This window comes from Spea bombifrons, chromosome 13, assembly GCF_027358695.1.
Source record: "Spea bombifrons isolate aSpeBom1 chromosome 13, aSpeBom1.2.pri, whole genome shotgun sequence".
Classification (NCBI taxonomy): domain Eukaryota; kingdom Metazoa; phylum Chordata; class Amphibia; order Anura; family Pelobatidae; genus Spea; species Spea bombifrons.
This window is the reverse complement of record NC_071099.1, coordinates 5,313,857-5,332,488: the sequence shown is the minus strand read 5'-3', so window position 1 is coordinate 5,332,488 and position 18,632 is coordinate 5,313,857. Positions and strand designations below refer to the sequence as shown.

General features: G+C 41.9%; 1 protein-coding gene across 1 annotated transcript; it reads right to left on the bottom strand.

The window, feature by feature from the left end:
* Positions 1 to 2,182: 2,182 nt before the first annotated feature.
* LRRC59 (leucine rich repeat containing 59) lies at positions 2,183 to 12,617 on the bottom strand. Its single transcript, XM_053453338.1, has 8 exons — positions 12,506 to 12,617; positions 10,797 to 10,906; positions 9,947 to 10,006; positions 9,672 to 9,830; positions 5,579 to 5,683; positions 3,751 to 3,823; positions 3,479 to 3,652; positions 2,183 to 3,383 (listed from the first exon to the last, which is right to left on the bottom strand). Exons 2-8 carry the CDS (start codon positions 10,899 to 10,901, stop codon positions 3,130 to 3,132), a joined length of 930 nt encoding a protein of 309 aa, XP_053309313.1. The 5' UTR covers positions 10,902 to 10,906; positions 12,506 to 12,617; the 3' UTR covers positions 2,183 to 3,129.
* Between the last annotated feature and the right edge of the window lie 6,015 nt (positions 12,618 to 18,632).

The following is an 18,632-nucleotide window of genomic DNA, read 5'->3' as shown; positions in this document are numbered from 1 at the left end:
TAGGGTAGTCATATTCAGGCTCTTTTTTTCCTAAATTAATATTCAAATTTTGGGGGGTCGTCTTATAATCGAGCAAATACGGTACTTTGTAGAAGAGTTACCTTTAAGCTATTTTTTTACATAAATGGCAACCCCTTCCCTTTCTGCCATCTCTATCGTTTCTATATAACATGTATCCTGGTATGGCAACCTCCCAATCATTTTTCTTGTTGTACCAGGTCTCTGTAACTGCGACTAAATCCACATTATCACTTGTCACTAATGCATTAAGTAATTTGTGGAAAAATCAATTTTTCATTATCTTTCTATCATCTATTATTCATTGATAAATATTGGTGACAAAACCAGACATAATATAGAATATAGTGGAAATTCAATCCTTCAAGGGGCTGCGTGAGCCTATGTGCCAATGTCTGCCTGCCAAGGCCCAGTGCTCTACTGTTACTGCTTCCTTTGCACCTCTTTGTTGGTCCTGACTCCAGGAGAACCCTTTTTTTCTAAAAAGATCCAGTCCTGCTCCACGGGCTGCATGTGTTTATGATGTGCCAGTGTCTGCCAGCCAAGGCTCAGTGCTCGATTACTACTACTGGAGTTGCCCTTAACCCCTTAAGGACCCTTGGGCCTGGTTAGTACATGGATGGGAGACTACTTGGAAATACCAGGTGTCATAGGCTGTTAATTTGTGTGAAAACCATGCCCGAATGAGATATTTAAGATGATTGTGAATTAAATTATTTTGGAAAAATATATTTTTACATAATGACATTCTTATATATATTAACTTAAACATTATCCTTTATCTTTTTTAGATTGTTTATTTCAGCTCGGTTTATTTAACGCTTCTTTGTAGGGTTTGAGATTATGAAATATTTGACTAGTGCAGCTGCGTTGACAGACCGGTCTTTAATATTGTATATTATCATGCTACAATTTTGTTATAGTAGTATTTCTAGATCTTATACTGTGTTTGTAGTACAGTGTTGATTTTAAACATGTGTACACTTTTTTGATATGATACCGTATAAGTATAGGACGCTCCCTTGTATAAGACGCACCCCTATTTTTGGGGGCCAAAATAAAAAAAAAATATATACATTACATAAAGTTATTGTACTGGCTGCCTGGGCATGATACGAGTGTGATTGATGTTGGCTGCTAGCAACTGTTAGCAATCACACTCCTATCATGCTCAGGCAGCCAGTACATGCACATCACTTTCAGCCTCCCTGTTCCCCCTACAAACGGATCCATGCTAACACACATATATACATACATTTACTCCCACACCTTACCTGAGCTGCTGCTCGCCAACTTCCGTGGGGGCCGCTGTTTCCACTCTGCCTTGCTTGAGTAGGAGCAGGAACAGGAACTGAGTGGAGTCATGTGATGCGACGTGCATTCACGTGACTCCACTGTGTTCCTGTGCAGCCGCGACGGATCAAGGTAAGCAGCAGGTCCCCTTTTTAGAAAGAAAAAAAAATCTACCACCACTGTATAAGATGCACTTTATATATAGACTTTAAATTGTTATGTAGGATCGGGTGTGTCCAACCCCTTAATCACTTGTTTTGCATAAATATTTGAGCGTGCACACTTATGTTTCTAAGGCTTGAGAAAGACCTGTGTGTCGAAACGTTGCCTGTGTGAAATAAACTCACCTTACCATCTGAGTGCTGAGCCTCTGCTTCTTTATTTTGGATTTAGAATTAACAGTGACACTACGCATGCTAGTCACGCAATGCCACACACATGCATACAATACAGTCACACTACCCTATGCACATGCATACTGCTCTCTATAGCCACACTACCCTAGGGAAGTACAAACTACCCTGGTCACAGTCATACTAAACAATAGAACATTACAGTGATACTACCCATACGGCTACACAATACCGTACACATGCATATCCCGCCATACAAAGTCACACAACCCTATAGAAGAAAAGTATACTATAACCAACACACAGTGACTGTACTCTATACACATGCATACTACCCTGCATACGGTTACTGTGTCTCTCACCAACCTTCACAAAGACTACCAGAGCAAATAGCTGCCAACCCATGGGAGCAATAATTATCCAAATCCAGTACACAGGAAATCAAGATGCCTGCTCATGCTAGTATACACAAAATGTTTGTCCAACGCTAAGATATTTATTTAATCATTAAACACAAGTATATGGGTTAATTTATTGTACTGAACAGTAGAATTTATGGTTTGAATAAGTGACACATCACAAATTTGTTGGTCTCTCCCACGAAAACATTTCATGTGAATGTTTTTTCTGTAAATTTGAAAGCAAAACCACTGAAATGTCTGAGCACTGTAACTCAAATCCAACCCACATCTTTTGTCAACCATTTTTGAAAATTTACGTGTCTTAACTATACAGTAGTAGTGTCCTGTTTTTACCACTGCTGCTTATTGAATCTCTTTTTATTGAGTTCTTCCATCCACGGTAAATTAATATATTTTAGGGATATGCATGTCAACAAATGCATCTCTACCTTGGCCCACTTACTACCATTTTACTCTAGGATAAGTTAGAGGAAATGATATGCAAGTTTGCAATGAACAATATATTGCGCACTCAAGGTATCACAGACTGTGACAAAGTCTTAGGTGGTCAGGCCCCTTCCCCAAGGGTACTGCTGCTAAATGGGATGTTTACATAAGTCTCTGCTTTCCAGAGGTCCATTTACACTATGGAGGACTCGGCGACCTAGAACCGCCTCCATAAGAGTACATAAAGGGTGGTGTTTGCCTTTAAGACACGGATCGCCATTATATGATGTCATATCCCAGCTCTCTGTATTGAGGGCGGCCACAGAGGGGGAGGTTGGAGGCTCGAGGTGCTGCCCTAAGTCAGGCATAGGGCAGCGGCAAAAGTAAATACACCTCTGCATAGGGGTATTTAATACAAACCAAGATATTCCTATTTAATCCTATTATACCTTATAATTTTAATAATATTTTAAAACACTGGAAATCAAGGAGCCCATTTAACAATGAAATCCACCAACACAGCAGCAATGGACACACAAATTCATAAAAAAGAAGTACCCCATAGAAAGAGGTGTACAAGTCAACCCCACCCCATTTAAAGTGAGTTCATACAAGTGTCAATGACCTTCTTGTTGTGGGCCTGGTGGCTGTAGAATACCTTCCAGGATCTGATAGCTGCGCAGAGTAGTCAACGTTTCCTCATACACTGCATTAATACTGAAGCATATATTCTTAGTTTGCAGTTGCGTACAGTGACAAATCACAACAATCCCAATAGCCATCATCAACATGAACAGGATGAAGACAACAAGGCGTCCCAGCCACGATTGCCTCTGCTGCTGCTTCTTCTCAATGGGAATGGCAAACACTTCTGTAGGTGTATAAAAATGCACATGTATATATGTATATACGTATATATATTATACAATGAGGAAACGTGTATTATGCCGCCACTAAAATACTTACTGTGATTGTAAGATTTTTCATTCTCTGTGTTATTCTTTACTTGTCTCTGAGCTGCCTGTAAAGCATTGTAGTCTCTCCTCTTTTTATCTTTTTGCCGGGCTTTCTCCCGACGCCTCAGCTGTCTTTGCCGCTCCTCCCTCTGTTGCTGCTCAGCTTCATGTTTCTGCTTCTGTGCTGAAACAAACCTGGTGTTATCAATTAACCTCACTACTGTCCATTAGTGAAAAAACAAAAAAAAAACAAAAAACACTTTGCTTCCTGTTAATACTTACCTTGTTCCATCAGAAGTTTACGCTGCATTTCTTTTTCCAGATCAGACTGAACAATCTTCATGTACTGAAGAACCTGCACAGAACACAATTTATATGACTCTACCTTACAACTTAAATGGGGGCAAGCCAGGATGTTACAATTGCCATTATCTTAACTTGCACATAAGAATACACTTTTATATTTTTGGCCTTTTTTGTTTTTTGTTTTACATTTTGCGGGAACTGAAAACTGAATGGTTCCCCTGATAGCGACATCCCCAGAGATATTTACATGTTGCCACATTTTTGTAAACACATTGTGATGAGTAAGCCAGGCTCCATTGACTTGCATGGTTGAAGGCAGTACCTTCAACCAGGGAGACTCAGACTTCGCAGGAGGGTCTAGAGATCCTCATGGGAACTAGTTTTATTTTTTTAGTGGGCATCACCACCTTAAGAGAGTCAACATGCACCCACAGTGCGTCCTGGGGTGGGTTTTCTATGTTGCTGAAATGCATCGATATGGAGACATTCAGCTACACTGTTTGAGCTTGTAAAACAAGCAGCCTCAACCATATTATATACGGCACACGTTGCCTCTCAGGGCAGCGATCACAGGGGGGCCTGCAACAGTTTTTGGTGTTGCTGAATGCCTCAATATCAAGGCATTACAGCAATAGTGTTTGGGAGAAGAAAGCGATCTTTGTTTCCATGATGCGCCTGGCATGCAAATTATCGTCAAGGGGTCCTAGGACCCATATATTGCATAATGTAATGCCTATTTACCGTATTTGCTTGATTATAAGACGACCCTATAGGAAAAAAGTTTTACCAGTAAATGTTAATTCATGTAAACCATTTTTTTTTAAATAAAAGCTGATTGAGAATTTTTTTTTTATATAAGTTTTTTATTTCCTTTTATTTTCCAACCTGCCCCCCCCCCCCGTTATGCATCTGCCCCCAGGCTTGCCACTCTGCCCCAGAAATGCCTTATACCCCCTATATGCCACTGTGCCCCATGATATGCCTTTTAACCCTCTTAATACCACTGTGCCCAATGAAATGCCTTTTGACCCCCTATGTGCCACTCCGCCTCCAGAAATGCCTTATACCCCACTCTGGCATTTAGGGGGTTAAAAGGCATATTATGGGGCAAAGTGGCATATAGGGAGGTAAAAGGCATTTCTGGAGGCAGAGTGGCATTAAGGGGGTTAAAAGGCATTTCATAGAGCACTCTGCCTACAGAAATGTCTTATGCCCCCCATTTAACAACCCCACCCCCAAACTTACAGCTGTCAGTGAGGAGGGTTCCCCGCACCAGCTGTCAGTGAGGAGGGTTCCCCGCACCAGCTATCAGTGAGGAGGGTTACCCACACCAGCTGTCAGTGAGGAGGGTTACCCGCACCGGTGCGGGGAATTCTCTCTGACAGCCGGGGAAGGTCTGCAAGATGGACGCAGACAACCCCCGCTGCTAATCGCCCCTCCTTCCGGCTGCAGCGGAAGTTGTCTATCCGAATCGCGTAGACGTCTACATGTTGCCCCGGCTACACACCGGGGAGTCAGAAGCACCGTTAAAGTTTGGGGGGCATAAGACAGGAGGATCTAGGTCCCCTGCAGCGCTGCGGGGGATCTGGATCTTAGTCTCATAGTCAGACCTATTTGAGGTCTGATTATAAGACAACCCTGATAATAAGCACTTGCTCTGAAAAAAACCTTGTCTTATAATCGAGCAAATACGGTAATATTTACATAGGTTTAGCATACGGAAATGTGTGACTTTTACTTTATTCCTCTCCATAAAATTAGATTCCACCACTTACATTTCATAGGCTATATTATCTCAACTCACCCCCTGGGCACATTCTTTACACTGCTTCTCATCCAGGCAGTCGCCAGCTACTTTGGCCAGAGCTGGATTGAGTGGATTGTCCTTTAGATCAAGCCACTTGAGGTTCTGTTTCCAAAAGAAAGTGTGAACAAAACATGTATGCACTACCAATTCACAACATACCACAAACCCCCAAAATGTAACATCTCATGTTATATCGCACAATATTAAATATCATGAACCGAATAACTGCAGTTTAATTTGTTTGATCACTCCCTCACTTCTTCTCATCGAAAGCACCAGCACCTAGGGTTTGTTAGAAACACATACAACCAATCTATGCAAATATAACAGGACAACTGGGGACTTGGTATTATAATAATAATAACCCCTATAACTATTCTGAAACAAGAGGATTTGTGCCCAATAATTCACCCTTTTTTATGCTACTGGGAAATGACAAAGAAAGTAAAAGGTAGCGCTGCCTGGCAGGAAATTATAAAATCCCCGGAATCTCCTCCATATCCTAAGTGAACAAAGCCTGATGTACGCAACACTATTAGAGTGGAAATTATGCTACTGATGTACCCATAGTATTAAGATCAAATATAAATAAAGATAGAGATCACAAAACTCATTATAATACTCCCCTGCTAATCTTGGGAGTCCTCAGCTGAAGCAATATAAAGTCAATAGCAAGGAGTAAATGTGTGTAGATTCTTCCAAACTCCTGCCTTACCAAATTTGATCCACCTAAACACCAGCTGCCCTTGCCCAAGACATTGAATCAGCCCCAGTAGAATGAAGACATAATGCAGAAAGAGGTTCCTTTATCAACCTAAGGTGCCAACCATGTGAGAGATATGTGGTTGACAAAGTAGGCTTTATGGCTATAAACTGTGAATTCTTACCTGGGAATTCCTTTTCCTTGCTGGCACAGACAGAGAGAAATAGCTCTGCCTATCAGGTAGGGCAGAAACAAAAATAATTTCCCTGTGAAGTTTGGCAGACATCAGTGAAGAAATAGCTGCCTGAAAACTGTCAAAATTACCCTAGTTGAACACCTTGACTTGTCTACTGTTCATAAATATATAGTTTTATGTGGTAATTTACAGTGGGGGGCTTCCAAAATGTCCCTAAATGGGACATGGGCCCAGTAAACCAATTTCTGAAAATTCCAAATTTGAAAACTAAAATGAGCATGTTCCAGTTTTGCCCTCACAGCTTCATCAAAAAATGCATGAACCATGCATGTGAGGCCTTGTTGGAACCAGGGGATGCTGGTGAACACAATTTTTTTCTGCAGTTGCACATATTCTATACAAAATATAATATGAAATCTAAAGCAACATTGCAACATAGGCAAAAAAAAAATATATATATATATATAAAAATACCTCACAATTTGACAGCAATTGGTGATAAAATGACCCTAGTTGTACACCTTGACTTATCTACTGTTCATAAACATAATTTTGGGGGGAATAATCAGTATCTGTGACAACTACTGCAGTTATTAGCCTACCATGCCACATTCTAAAAGGTTTTACAAACGTGATGCATGCCTTGCAATATTTGCCCTATACTGGTCAAAATAGATGAAGATCCTGGCCATATTGGGTGGTTTCAAAATCAGGACAAGTTAATGAATATATTTTGGATAATTTTTCCCCATTGGTTCAATGTGTGTACAATTTGTATGTATGCAACACTGTAAAAAATGCATTTTTTCATTCCCCTCCCCCACCTTTTCAAGTTTATTTCAAACAAAACAATGTACTACCCAGATTAATATGGTTTCAAATGAAAGTCCTACTTGTGCTGAAAAAAACAATATATGATTTGTGTGGGTGCACTAATTGAGGAGAAATTACAGTTGAAGAAAGACATAGCAAAAACGGCTCCAGTCTTTTAGCGCAACCTTAGTAACAAAAACCCGGTGCTGAAGGGGTTAATATACGAATAGTGACCGAGTCACACCACACAAAAACGTTTTAGATTTGAGAATGTGTGTAGAGGAGTCGCTATCAGACTGGGGCCATTTAAACAAAGTCCAGGGGAAAATGGGATTATTTAAAAGTTTAATTATTAAAAGGTAACAGAAAATTGTATTAGGCTGGTCAGTAAGAGCCACTGTGGTACTGCACAGAAGTGGCCAAAATCATATATATCTTAGTCTCAGTCAGACCTCTATTTGAGGTCTGATTATAAGATGAGGGGTATTTTTCAGAGGAATTTCACAGGTACCTCTTAAAAAATTGAAATGGTGGTGTTAGCCGAGCCATCAAATTCAGATCTGAGGATACAGACAAGCCTCTTCTTCTAGGTTGGATTCTACATTTCACCTACAAAAGAACTTCTAACCCAAGGATGTAATGCTAGTCACTGATTGAGGAAAGCACTCTGACAACTGTCCAAACAGGTTCTGCTAAGTAGATGCCTTTTAACAGTTTCCTATTTTGTAGCCATCATCTGATATTTTTTTCATTGTAGCAGAAAAAAAACCCTGATCCCAAACCCCTGATTCCCTTATGTGAGAAAGGACCCAAGATATCACCAGTCCCAGATGCTTCATTATCAGTCTAAACTGCACTTTCACTGACGCATAATTATAGTAGTCAGGACTACGAGATTCTGGAAGAAATGTCTTCTGTAGGGAGGTGTCAATTCCTAAACTCAGAAATGCAACTGTTCTTGAAGATTAGATTTTTTCAAATTTAGAATCCATGTCTTGAAATCCTACTGTTCTCTGAATATGAGAGCATAAAATATTCTCAGACACAGCTGCCAGTAACAAGTCATCCAGAAATGTCACTATTCTATGTATTCCTTAACACTGCTCTAACCTCTAACATTTTGGAAAGACACAGGGGGGACTGAGGCAAGGCTGGACAGTATTGTCTGAAGCTGAAGATGCTACATTACATGAGAGCAAAGAATTGCCACCCTCATAAACGTACATCCAGTCTTGCCTGGAAGCTTCCTGGGGACAAGATCCCTAAAGTGGTTTTTATGAGCTCCATCTAGAACTTGCAGTAAATAATACAATTATTTAGGAATCTGAACTCCACAATCAGCCCAAAGCCTTTGGAATCACAAGGACCAGACAGTAAATGCCTTTGTTTCTCACATAATGGAACTGGAATCAAAAGCTTTTTTGGATATATTGCCACCTGGAATTAGAGGAGATGTGCGTATCACTCCCAATTTCATCACACTGCAGCAGAAACAGAGTGCCCTGAAGTCATTACTGCTGCACAAAGCAGCAACCCCAGAGGTCTATCGGTAATCAGCCTGCCCAAGGGCTGTAAAACCTCTAGCGACCTGTCTAAGGATCCTGCCCCAGCACTTAGTAGCTGCCTGGTTGCACAAGGACCAAACCAGTACAGAACACAAGGCTTCTCCAACTCCACAGAGTGCAGTACAGTGCACTCCCACAAGCTCTACAAAACAATAAATGGGAGAAGATAGCTCACCTACCCCAGACAGCATAAGGGGTAGGTTCCGGGGACTTTACAAGTTCATGCCTTATCTATCTTCACCACTTCCTGCTACTGGGAATGACATGAGAAAATCATGCATTCTACACTATATGCACTACCAGTTGTACCAAGGTGCCCTATTCCATATACAGGTGAACACTCTCCAACAGTTCTAACTCTGATTCTACAGTTATAAAACATAACTATTCAGCTTACAGAAAACGGTTTTAAAAACTCTACATCCTCATGCATTTTGCAAAATTAATACAATTGTTTTGGGCAGCTGGGGGTTAACAGGCTCAAAGGTACAGAGATGACACTTTCACTCCACAGTTTTTCTTTTTGCCTCTAAGGCAGCCTAAATGGTGAAACGGGACAGGTTTTGTTTGTAATCTGAGAACATTGATTTTAAAACACTATGTATTTTGGTGTAACAGATTGATTTTAAATTGTTGACTTTTAATATTGTTAAATACCTATTGTTCTTATTATTATAGCCCATATTTTCATATCAAGCTAGAAAATTTCAGGGGCAATATCAACGATAAAAATTGCGTAGCCAGAAAAAGGCACTATGGCCCTATATGACAATATCATCTACACACAGCCCCACTTCAAATACTAACTTTTACCTTTAGATATGCAAAGGTGACAGGCAGCACTGTCAGTCGGTTCTGTAACAGATCCAGGTGTTGAAGATTTATCAGTCTTCCAAATTCAGATGGAAGTTGCACTAGCAGATTCTTACTGAGATCTAACTTTACAATGTGAATGAGAGAGCAAAAGTCCCCCTATGGGAAAAAAAAGAATTAGACGTTCTTAATAACAAAGCATGGAAAAATATGCTTGCAACAGTACTGTACATGTTTCCTCTGGAAAGTGAGATACCATCAATGCAACCTCTCACCGGTAATGCTGTCAGCTTGTTACAAGACAGGTCCAATACAGTGGCCTTTGGTATTGCTGCCTAAAATACAAAATAAAACATCCTGTTGATAACTGGTTCCTATATAAAAGCAAAAGCAACACTGGTAATATACTGGTAGCTCCTAAAGGAATAATATCAAAGGGTCCAATAAAACAGATTATGGGCATTTTCCATCAACCAAGTGATTTGCATTACACAGAAGTTTATGGAAGGAAAATGCTTCTTGTCGTACATAACTGCATTGCCATTAAATATGTATTTAAAGTGTGACTGGCATGGAATAATTGCAATTATAGCCATTCTTTCTTGTGATGCCAGCGCTAATGTGCACAAGCTGTTAACAGTGGACCTTCACATCATACGGTCAGTGTGGGGAGAGCAATGTTTTTACCTTGAGCACTGCACACTGCCACAAGCCTTAATGGCCCCTATCGTTACCACTGTGCAATTTCTCTTAAGGATGCAGGGAGCTAGGTAGAGCATACTATGGAGATCAAAGGTCTTCGCTTCCTACAAGGCCAATTGAGCAGCGTTGAAGCCTTAGGGGCTGCCACTCCCCACCGACCTACAAAGCTAGGCCAGAATGAGGACCATGAGTGCCTATATGCACGCTCACCTGTGACCTGTAAATTTTTGATTCAGAGCAAAAGTTTGTACGTTCATATTGGCATAAGTGTTTTAAACTACTTCCCGAAAAGAGAAGGAAACTAGTGCTATATGACCTTGATATTTAGCAATCACTGAGTCCCTGAAAAATATAGATGAACAAATAATTGCCACCATAGGTAAACTATAAATTGTTGCAAAAGCCCTCTACACAAAGACTAACCAGTTCCCGCACTGGTATTTCACTCATGTCACTCAAGCTCAAATCAAGCTCGTTTCCATCTAATTTGTCTTTCAGGTTTCCAAGTTTTGATGCACCTCGGGACATTTTTCCTGCAACAGAACAAAAACAATGATAAACAAAAAGTACTTATCCACTCTATGCTTTTACACTACACTTCGCTTTCCATTTCACAATTCAAAAAGTCTGTGGTTCGACATCTGCTCGACGCTGCGAGATGCCTTATACCCTTACACTGGAAGTCGGATCGCCCTCCGACATTGCAGGCATGGATGTGTAAGGTAGAGGAAATCAGGGTGATCGAGGACCTCTCGGCTACCTCTATAAAGCAAAGGGACGCCTACACTGCTACCTGGTTTCACTGGCTTATGTATGTGGGTGATCACTCTTCGTAGGTGCCTCAGTAGTTTTTCCGTTTGGGGCAGTTATACGTTGTTTCATGCTTCCATGCCGCCGATGTACCATTTGTGTTATCAAGTGTATTTATGCCTGTCCACCTTTGCATTTCCATGTATTGCGTACTTACCTATGGTGTACTGTGACTTATTGCCATGTCATCTTGACTTTATTGTGTTGATTCCCCTATTTTTCCTCCCCCCTTCCCTTCTGTACCACTTCTCCCCTATTATAAAATTGAAAAATCAAATAAACATTGGATTTTGAAAAGAAAAAAAAAAGTACTTATCAAATTATCAACAATCACATTAACAGTCTGTTTATGGTCACAGAATTTGCAACTTTATGGTGCTATCCCCCCCCCCACACCCCAAAGTGTTCCTGTTATCTTCTCACAAGCTATCACACGATCTATTGTCCAATCCCTCTCCACTGTTTCTTATCAATCTGTCAGGTCATTCCCTCTTTATTCAGCAAATACCTTCTACCCAGTCTCTCTCTCCATCCCCAGATATATACCTCTCTGGACATCTCTTTCCTAAATGGCAACAACCACCATATTTTATATCCTACTGTTAGTCTATGATGGTAATAAGAAATAAATATTTTTTCCCCCACAAATTGACATAAAATAGCAAGTTCTTATGGCCTGGAAGTTTCTTGGAGATCATAACACTGCGTAACTTGCATCAGATGTGACACTGTGATAATCTGCTGCGAATGATCCTTAGCCATGTATTGTCACAAAAACGGCAAAATGCATCTGTATTTGCAACAGTGCTCTGGTTTCACATACAGTACGTGCAACATCAGCTCAGGCTAGTACTACCCCTTACTGACCAAAGGTCACCTAGGAAAGGCAGCACACAACTGCACTGCATGTAACTAATGCTGGGGAAATTGGGAACAGTCAAAGCACCATGTACACACACACACACACACACACACACACACACACACACACACACACACACACACACACACACACACACACACACAATAAATGTGACCCATGAGGGAAATGGTAGCTGTTAGCCTTTAACTGCAGCTCCCTTCAATAGGCTTCCTGAATTACCACCGCAACTGAATCAACTTCTACCATTCTGGGAGACGCTCTCCCACACTTCCCCACCACCAGATTCCACTAGCGAAGCCATCTCTTCCCAGACGCCCATAACACATACTACTTTTCCATTCACCGGTTTATGGTCGTCAATAGCTTTCTCTGCATGTAACCTTCCAGGTATCAGTCCTCAGCATTAGCCACCATAAATTTACATAACCGTCTCTCTTACCTTCAGTAATTTTACTCTAGGTCCCAAAACATACACCTTTATAACTCCAATATCCCACTTCCCAGCGCTTCTGCTGACGAGTCTTATTCCACGTCACGCTCAAATGATATGAACCAACGAGACGATAGCGAAAGACCGAATGCTAGATGGTGTGCCATCTTCCGGTCTGGATGTGCTACACATTAAAACATATCAACTATGGTAGTGCTTTCGGTTGTGTTTGGGCAATAAAATGGCGTGACGGAATACCGAATTCTTGTACATTAATTTAAGAAAGTTAAAAAGTAGCTTAGCGACTGTTGATGACACGTTTTTTTTTATTTCAGTACTACCGCTGCCACTAGTTATTTCAGTTTGGAGGACCCTCAGATTTTAGTATTGTATGTCTTCTACACTGTGGAAATGCTTGCACTTGCACGAAATTAAATTATTTAATTATATTTTTATGAGGGAACACTGAGAGGTTTAGGTTTCACTGAACGCTGTGCAAATCGCATCGTGAGGTATGACATCATTAATGCATAAAATATTAACCCTTTCAGTCCCAGGGGTTTTTGATACCTCAAGTCCTGAGCAATTTTGTCATTTTTGCGGTATGTTGGTTCAGCGATTATTCCCCTTTCCTGCGAACAGTGTACCCAGTATACACAGTATACAGTATATTGTTTTTTTCAAGGAGAGAGAGATGGCTTTTGATACCATAGTTAGATAATTAGCTGAATATTTAGGATGAGAAATTTAAAAACTAGCTAAAGTTAGGGAAAAAAAAACACATTTTTTAGATATTTTCCCCTCTGAACAAAAGGTGATGGAAAATGCCTTCCAAGTTTATCCATTCAGGTGTCCTGATTTCAGAAATACCTAATTTATATATGATTCCCATACTTTCTCAGCACTTATAGGGAACATGCTATAAGGTGTACATTATTCTTTACAAAGCATTAGAGTTTTTACTAGACTCGTGCATTCGTCTTCGGGTGAACATGAAAACAAACGCGAAGAGTGCGTTTTCGTGTGCGTTCTGAAGACATGAAGAAGAGAAGACAGTGGCGGTAAAACGTAGACGAAGACAGACAACACGAAGAATCTTCGTGATCGTCTTCGTCTACTAATCTCCCTGGTCCCTTCCCCATCTAGCCTACTTTATCTTTGCGGGAGTTGACGTAACTGGAAATCCGTAGGTTCGCCGTCAGGGGTTACAGGGCAGTGCGAGTGAGCCTATTGGTCGCCTACAGGGACCTCCTCTGGCATCAACCAATTGGTGACCAATAGAGTTGCTCATACGGACATTTAAAATCCTGGCGCCAGAGTTGCTGCGGTACGCGTTAACCCCGTATTAACCCCTTATAAAAAAAAAACGGAAAAAACGAACACGAAGAATTTCAACGAATATTCGCCTGAAGAGAAGACAGGAACAGGCGAATATTCGCGGAATATGAAGATTTTTTTTTTGCCGAAGATGAGCACGAAGAGCCCCCTGGTGGCCAAGTCTAATTTTTACATTGGGTATGATGGGATTGCAACTCTAATTTTAAACAAATAAACCAAACATACCCACAAAGGTATATATTTCTGTAAAGCAGACAACCCAGACTATCTTATCAGATTTGGGCACTCTTCATGCAGCTATTTGGCCACCAATCACAGGTGGCTGCAGAAATATCCTGCGCTTTTTTTCACCAACACTTCTGTGTTGCTTAGATTTTTTTGCATAGGGTATGTGTTACGGCAAAGAAACCCAGCCAAAATTGTTTAGCTGCATCTCCTGATTACAGAAACACCCCACATCCTTAGTTTTTTTTTGTTTCTAGAGGGCCATATCCATCCATTAAATATAGTACCCTATAGGGTTTCAGTTATCGGACTCCATTTAGGCATGGTTAGTTTGATAACATCATTGTGTGGGGGGGGTAGTCTTGAATCTGTGGAGCCCAGATCATCTGTTGAAATATTGGCTACTACGGTTAATGGGAAACTCACTTCCCAATTGCATCTAGATGCAAATGAGGTTGTAGGCAAGTGTCACAGAGGAAAGACCAACCCTGTGCAAAAGCATGGTCATCTGTCACCTTCAGTTATTATTCACTTAAATCTCGGGTACAGGGTATTTCCAAAGTAATAATCGTAGTAAGAACGATCCTGTATGCTGAAAAGTTCCACAGATTCATCTAATGCATGTATGGTTGTGTGAAAATTTTTTGGTTTTTGTGTTTCTGTGTGTTGCTTTGACCCAGTCCATTTCAAAAATATTTTGTTTGTTGGTAGAGTCATGGCATGGATCCACTGAGAAAGGATTGCCTTTTTTGCAGTAGCAAAAGATGCAGCAACAATGTTTTTTTCCCTATCTGTTACATGGCAGACTTCCTCTCATTGGTAGAAGTCAAACAAGGCTCAAAGTAGTGTGAGGTCACATTTTAATTTAAGTGTTTGCTGAGGATATGTATGTATCTGGGTCCAAAAAGTTTGGATTATAGGGCAATCCCACAGAAGAGGTGGGCTGATGGGGCTGCACATTTGGGACAAATATCTGGTATATTCAGGTCAAGTTTATGGTATAACGGGTGATGTAGATGCACTGTGCTTTATTTGTGTAATCAATTTAAGTATCAGCCTTTATACTTGGGGTTTCTGATGTCCAATCCACCATGCCCAGGGCCAAGCCAAGGCATGCCACCCAGGCGTCAGGGAGCGGTGGATAGAGAGGGACGCCGGGCAGTCAGTAAGTCCTCTGAGTGCAACCTGGGTGCTGAGGCAAGTCATTTGAGTGCAACCTGGGTGCTGGGGCAAGTCCTTTGAGTGCAGTCTGAGTGCTTTAGCAAGTCCTCTGGATGGAATATGGATGCTGCTGCCACTCCTATGAATACAATGTGGGGGCTGGGGCAAGTCCTCTGAGTGCAACCTGGGTGTTGGGGCAAGTCCTCTGAGTGCAACCTGGGTGTTGGGGCAAGTTCTCTGAGTGCAACCTGGGTGCTGGGGCAAGTCCTCTGAGTTCAACCTGGGTGCTGGGGCAGGTCCTCTGAGTGCAACATGGGTGCTGGGGCAAGTCTTCTGAGTGCAACCTGGTTGCTGGGGCAAGTCTTCTGAGTGCAACCTGGTTGCTGGGGCAAGTCCTCTGACTGCAGTCTGAGTGCTTAACAAGTGTTTTGTCTCTCTCAGTTCTTACATACTTGTATATGCAAACACTTGGAAACAGCACTGCAGGTCTGGATCAACTGAATAGACATATTCAGACATACAAACCCTGTATTTGCAGGTATACATAAATAATGTATGGAAACATAGCATCCTAGATATAGATCAACAGAATAACACAAACTAGCTTTGCAGGTATAGGTCAATTGGAAATCACATGTAAACTTAGCATTAAAGGTATAGAGAAAACTCCCTTAATTACAGGCATAGATTACAGGTTGCACAACCCAAAGGCCAGTCCCGGAATCCACATTGCCCACATAGAACCTGACCAGCACTGAGATTACACACATAGGACTTGCCATCTTTGTCCCAAAACAGCCCAGCCTGACCCATATTTTCTCCACAAACAGACCAATGTGAGCATCTTTGCCCCCTAACAGCCCAGTGTAAGACATCTTTGTCCTCCAAATAGCCCACCCTGCACCATCTTTGTCCCAACACCCTGTGCCACTGTGGTCCCCCGAGGCTGAAACACCCTGCTTTAGCCATTTCCCCAAATCACTTATATATCTATGATACACACTAACGCTTATACAGTCACTCACTCATTTACTCTTTCATTCACACAATCATTAATTCTCTCTCTCATTCACGCAAATCATTTACATTTTCAAAAATCATTCAAGCAATTAATTCACACATTAATTAATTCTATCATTCATACACAATTCACACATTACTTCATCCACACAATTCATCCACACATTAATTCATTAATTCTCTCATTAAAAAAACCTTTTTCACGACCTCTCCCCCCTTTCTCACTATCTACCCCCACCCCCTTTGTAGTTCACTTATCCTGCTGAAGTCCTGCGATGGGAGCATGAGGCCTTGCTGCTCTTCCGCGGTGCACACTGCTGAGCACTGGGGTATGATGTCATATTCCGTCACTCAACATGAAACGCCGGCACCGCGGCAGAGGCCTCGCGCAAGTTTTACTAGTAAATATTAATTCATGTAAACAATATTTTCATATTTAATAAAAGCTATGATTGAGAAAAATATATATTTTTTTATTTCCTTTTATTTGCCAACCTGCCCCCCCCAGTTATGCACATCTGCCCCCAGGGTTGCCACTCTGCCCCCAGAAATGCCTTATACCCCCTATTTGCCACTCTGCCCCATGATGTGCCTTTTAACCCTCTATATGCCACTCTGCCTCCAGAAATGTCTTATACCCTCCTATATGCCACTCTGCCCCATGATATGCCTTTTAATCCCCTATATGCCAGAGTGGCATATAGGGAGTTAAAAGGCATATCATGGGGCAGAGTGGCATATAGGGGGTTAAAAGGCATTTCTGGAGGTATATATATATATCTCTGCTAACAGCAATCGCACTCCTATCAAGCCAAGGCAGCCAGTACATGCTGGAACCTGAGGATGATAGGAGTGTGAGTACAGCTTCCCTATGCCATGCTACCACCACCACCCCCCTTACACATCCATACTAACACACTCATTCACAAACATTTATTCCATAAATCACACATACTTGCTCAAAAACCCTCCCCCACCCCCTTACCTGAACTGCAGATCTCTCACTCGAAGACTTCTGCAGGGGCCCGGCTGTGCGTGCAACTTCTCTGGCCCCGCCCCCAGAGGAAGGAGGGGGAGGCAGAGTTATGTGACACCCTTCCAGCTTCCTGTTCTCCTGCTGCTCGCGACCAAAGCCCGGTAAGTAGCATGGCCCTAGCGGACATTTTGAGGTCTGATTAGAAGACGACCTCGATTATAAGACGAGGGGTATTGCTCTTAAAAAAACCTCGTCTTATAATCGAGCAAATACGGTATTATTTTCATGTCAGTAAGGTGATATGAACTTGGCTAGCTAGGCCTTTGTTTTCTGTCAGTTGACATTTGAATAGTCATGTATGCCTGTCACTTGTATGCATTGTAGTTTGAAAATGTGTTCAAACAATGTTCTAATATATGTTCCTAATTCTGTATACTTTGCAGTTTTACAAAAATAAATACAAAAATAAAATCAAATTAAAGTAAAGTCAGTAAGAATCCAAACAGTACCCTTGTTTCCTGGGTTTTTATTGAGCCAAACCTTTTACTAGCAACACATAGTGAGGGCAGAACACCTGTTGTGGCACACGTGCCATAGGTTCGCCATCACTGTCCTATGAGTACAATTTGGGTGCTGAGTAAGTCCCGTGTATGTAACCCGGGTGCTGGGCAAGTGGTTTGGGTGCTGAGCAAGTGGTCTGGATGCAACTTGGGTGCAGAGCTAGTGGTCTGGATGCAACTTGGGTGCAGAGCAAGTGGTCTGGATGCAACTTGATTGCAGAGCAAGTGGTCTGGATGCAACTTGGGTGCAGAGCAAGTGGTCTGGATGCAACTTGGGTGCAGAGCAAGTGGTCTGGATGCAACTTGGGTGCAAAGCAAGTGGTCTGGATGCAACTTGGGTGCCGAGCAAGTGGTCTGGATGCAACTTGGGTGCAGAGCAAGTGGTCTGGATGCAACTTGGGTGCTGAGCAAGTCCTGTGGATGCAATCTGGGTGGTCGAAAATTCCTATGAGTGGGATCTGGGTGCTGAGCAAGTCCCGTGGATGAATTCTGAGTGCTGGGCAGTGATGTCGGCTACCATGACCCCCTACATCATGCTGTGCCCCCCCCAATTGGAACACCGTACTTTAATTTTCTTTTTATGCAGCCGCGAGGGATGATTGAGCTCCCTCATGGCAGGGCTGGACTTTGGGGTGTGCAAGCTGTGACCAGACAGGGTTTCTCGGTCACCCTGTGCCCCCAATGAGGAGAGGGTTACTTAGACATAAGAAGGGACTGGGCAGGCAGTTAAGGAGCCTCCTCAGAAAAGCAACAGTGCCTCCCTACCCAACTCAAACATACCCCCATGAGTCCTCGGCTATAAAGGGTTAACGTGGCCAAACTTTTTGAGAATTACAAAAATACTAATTTTCACAAT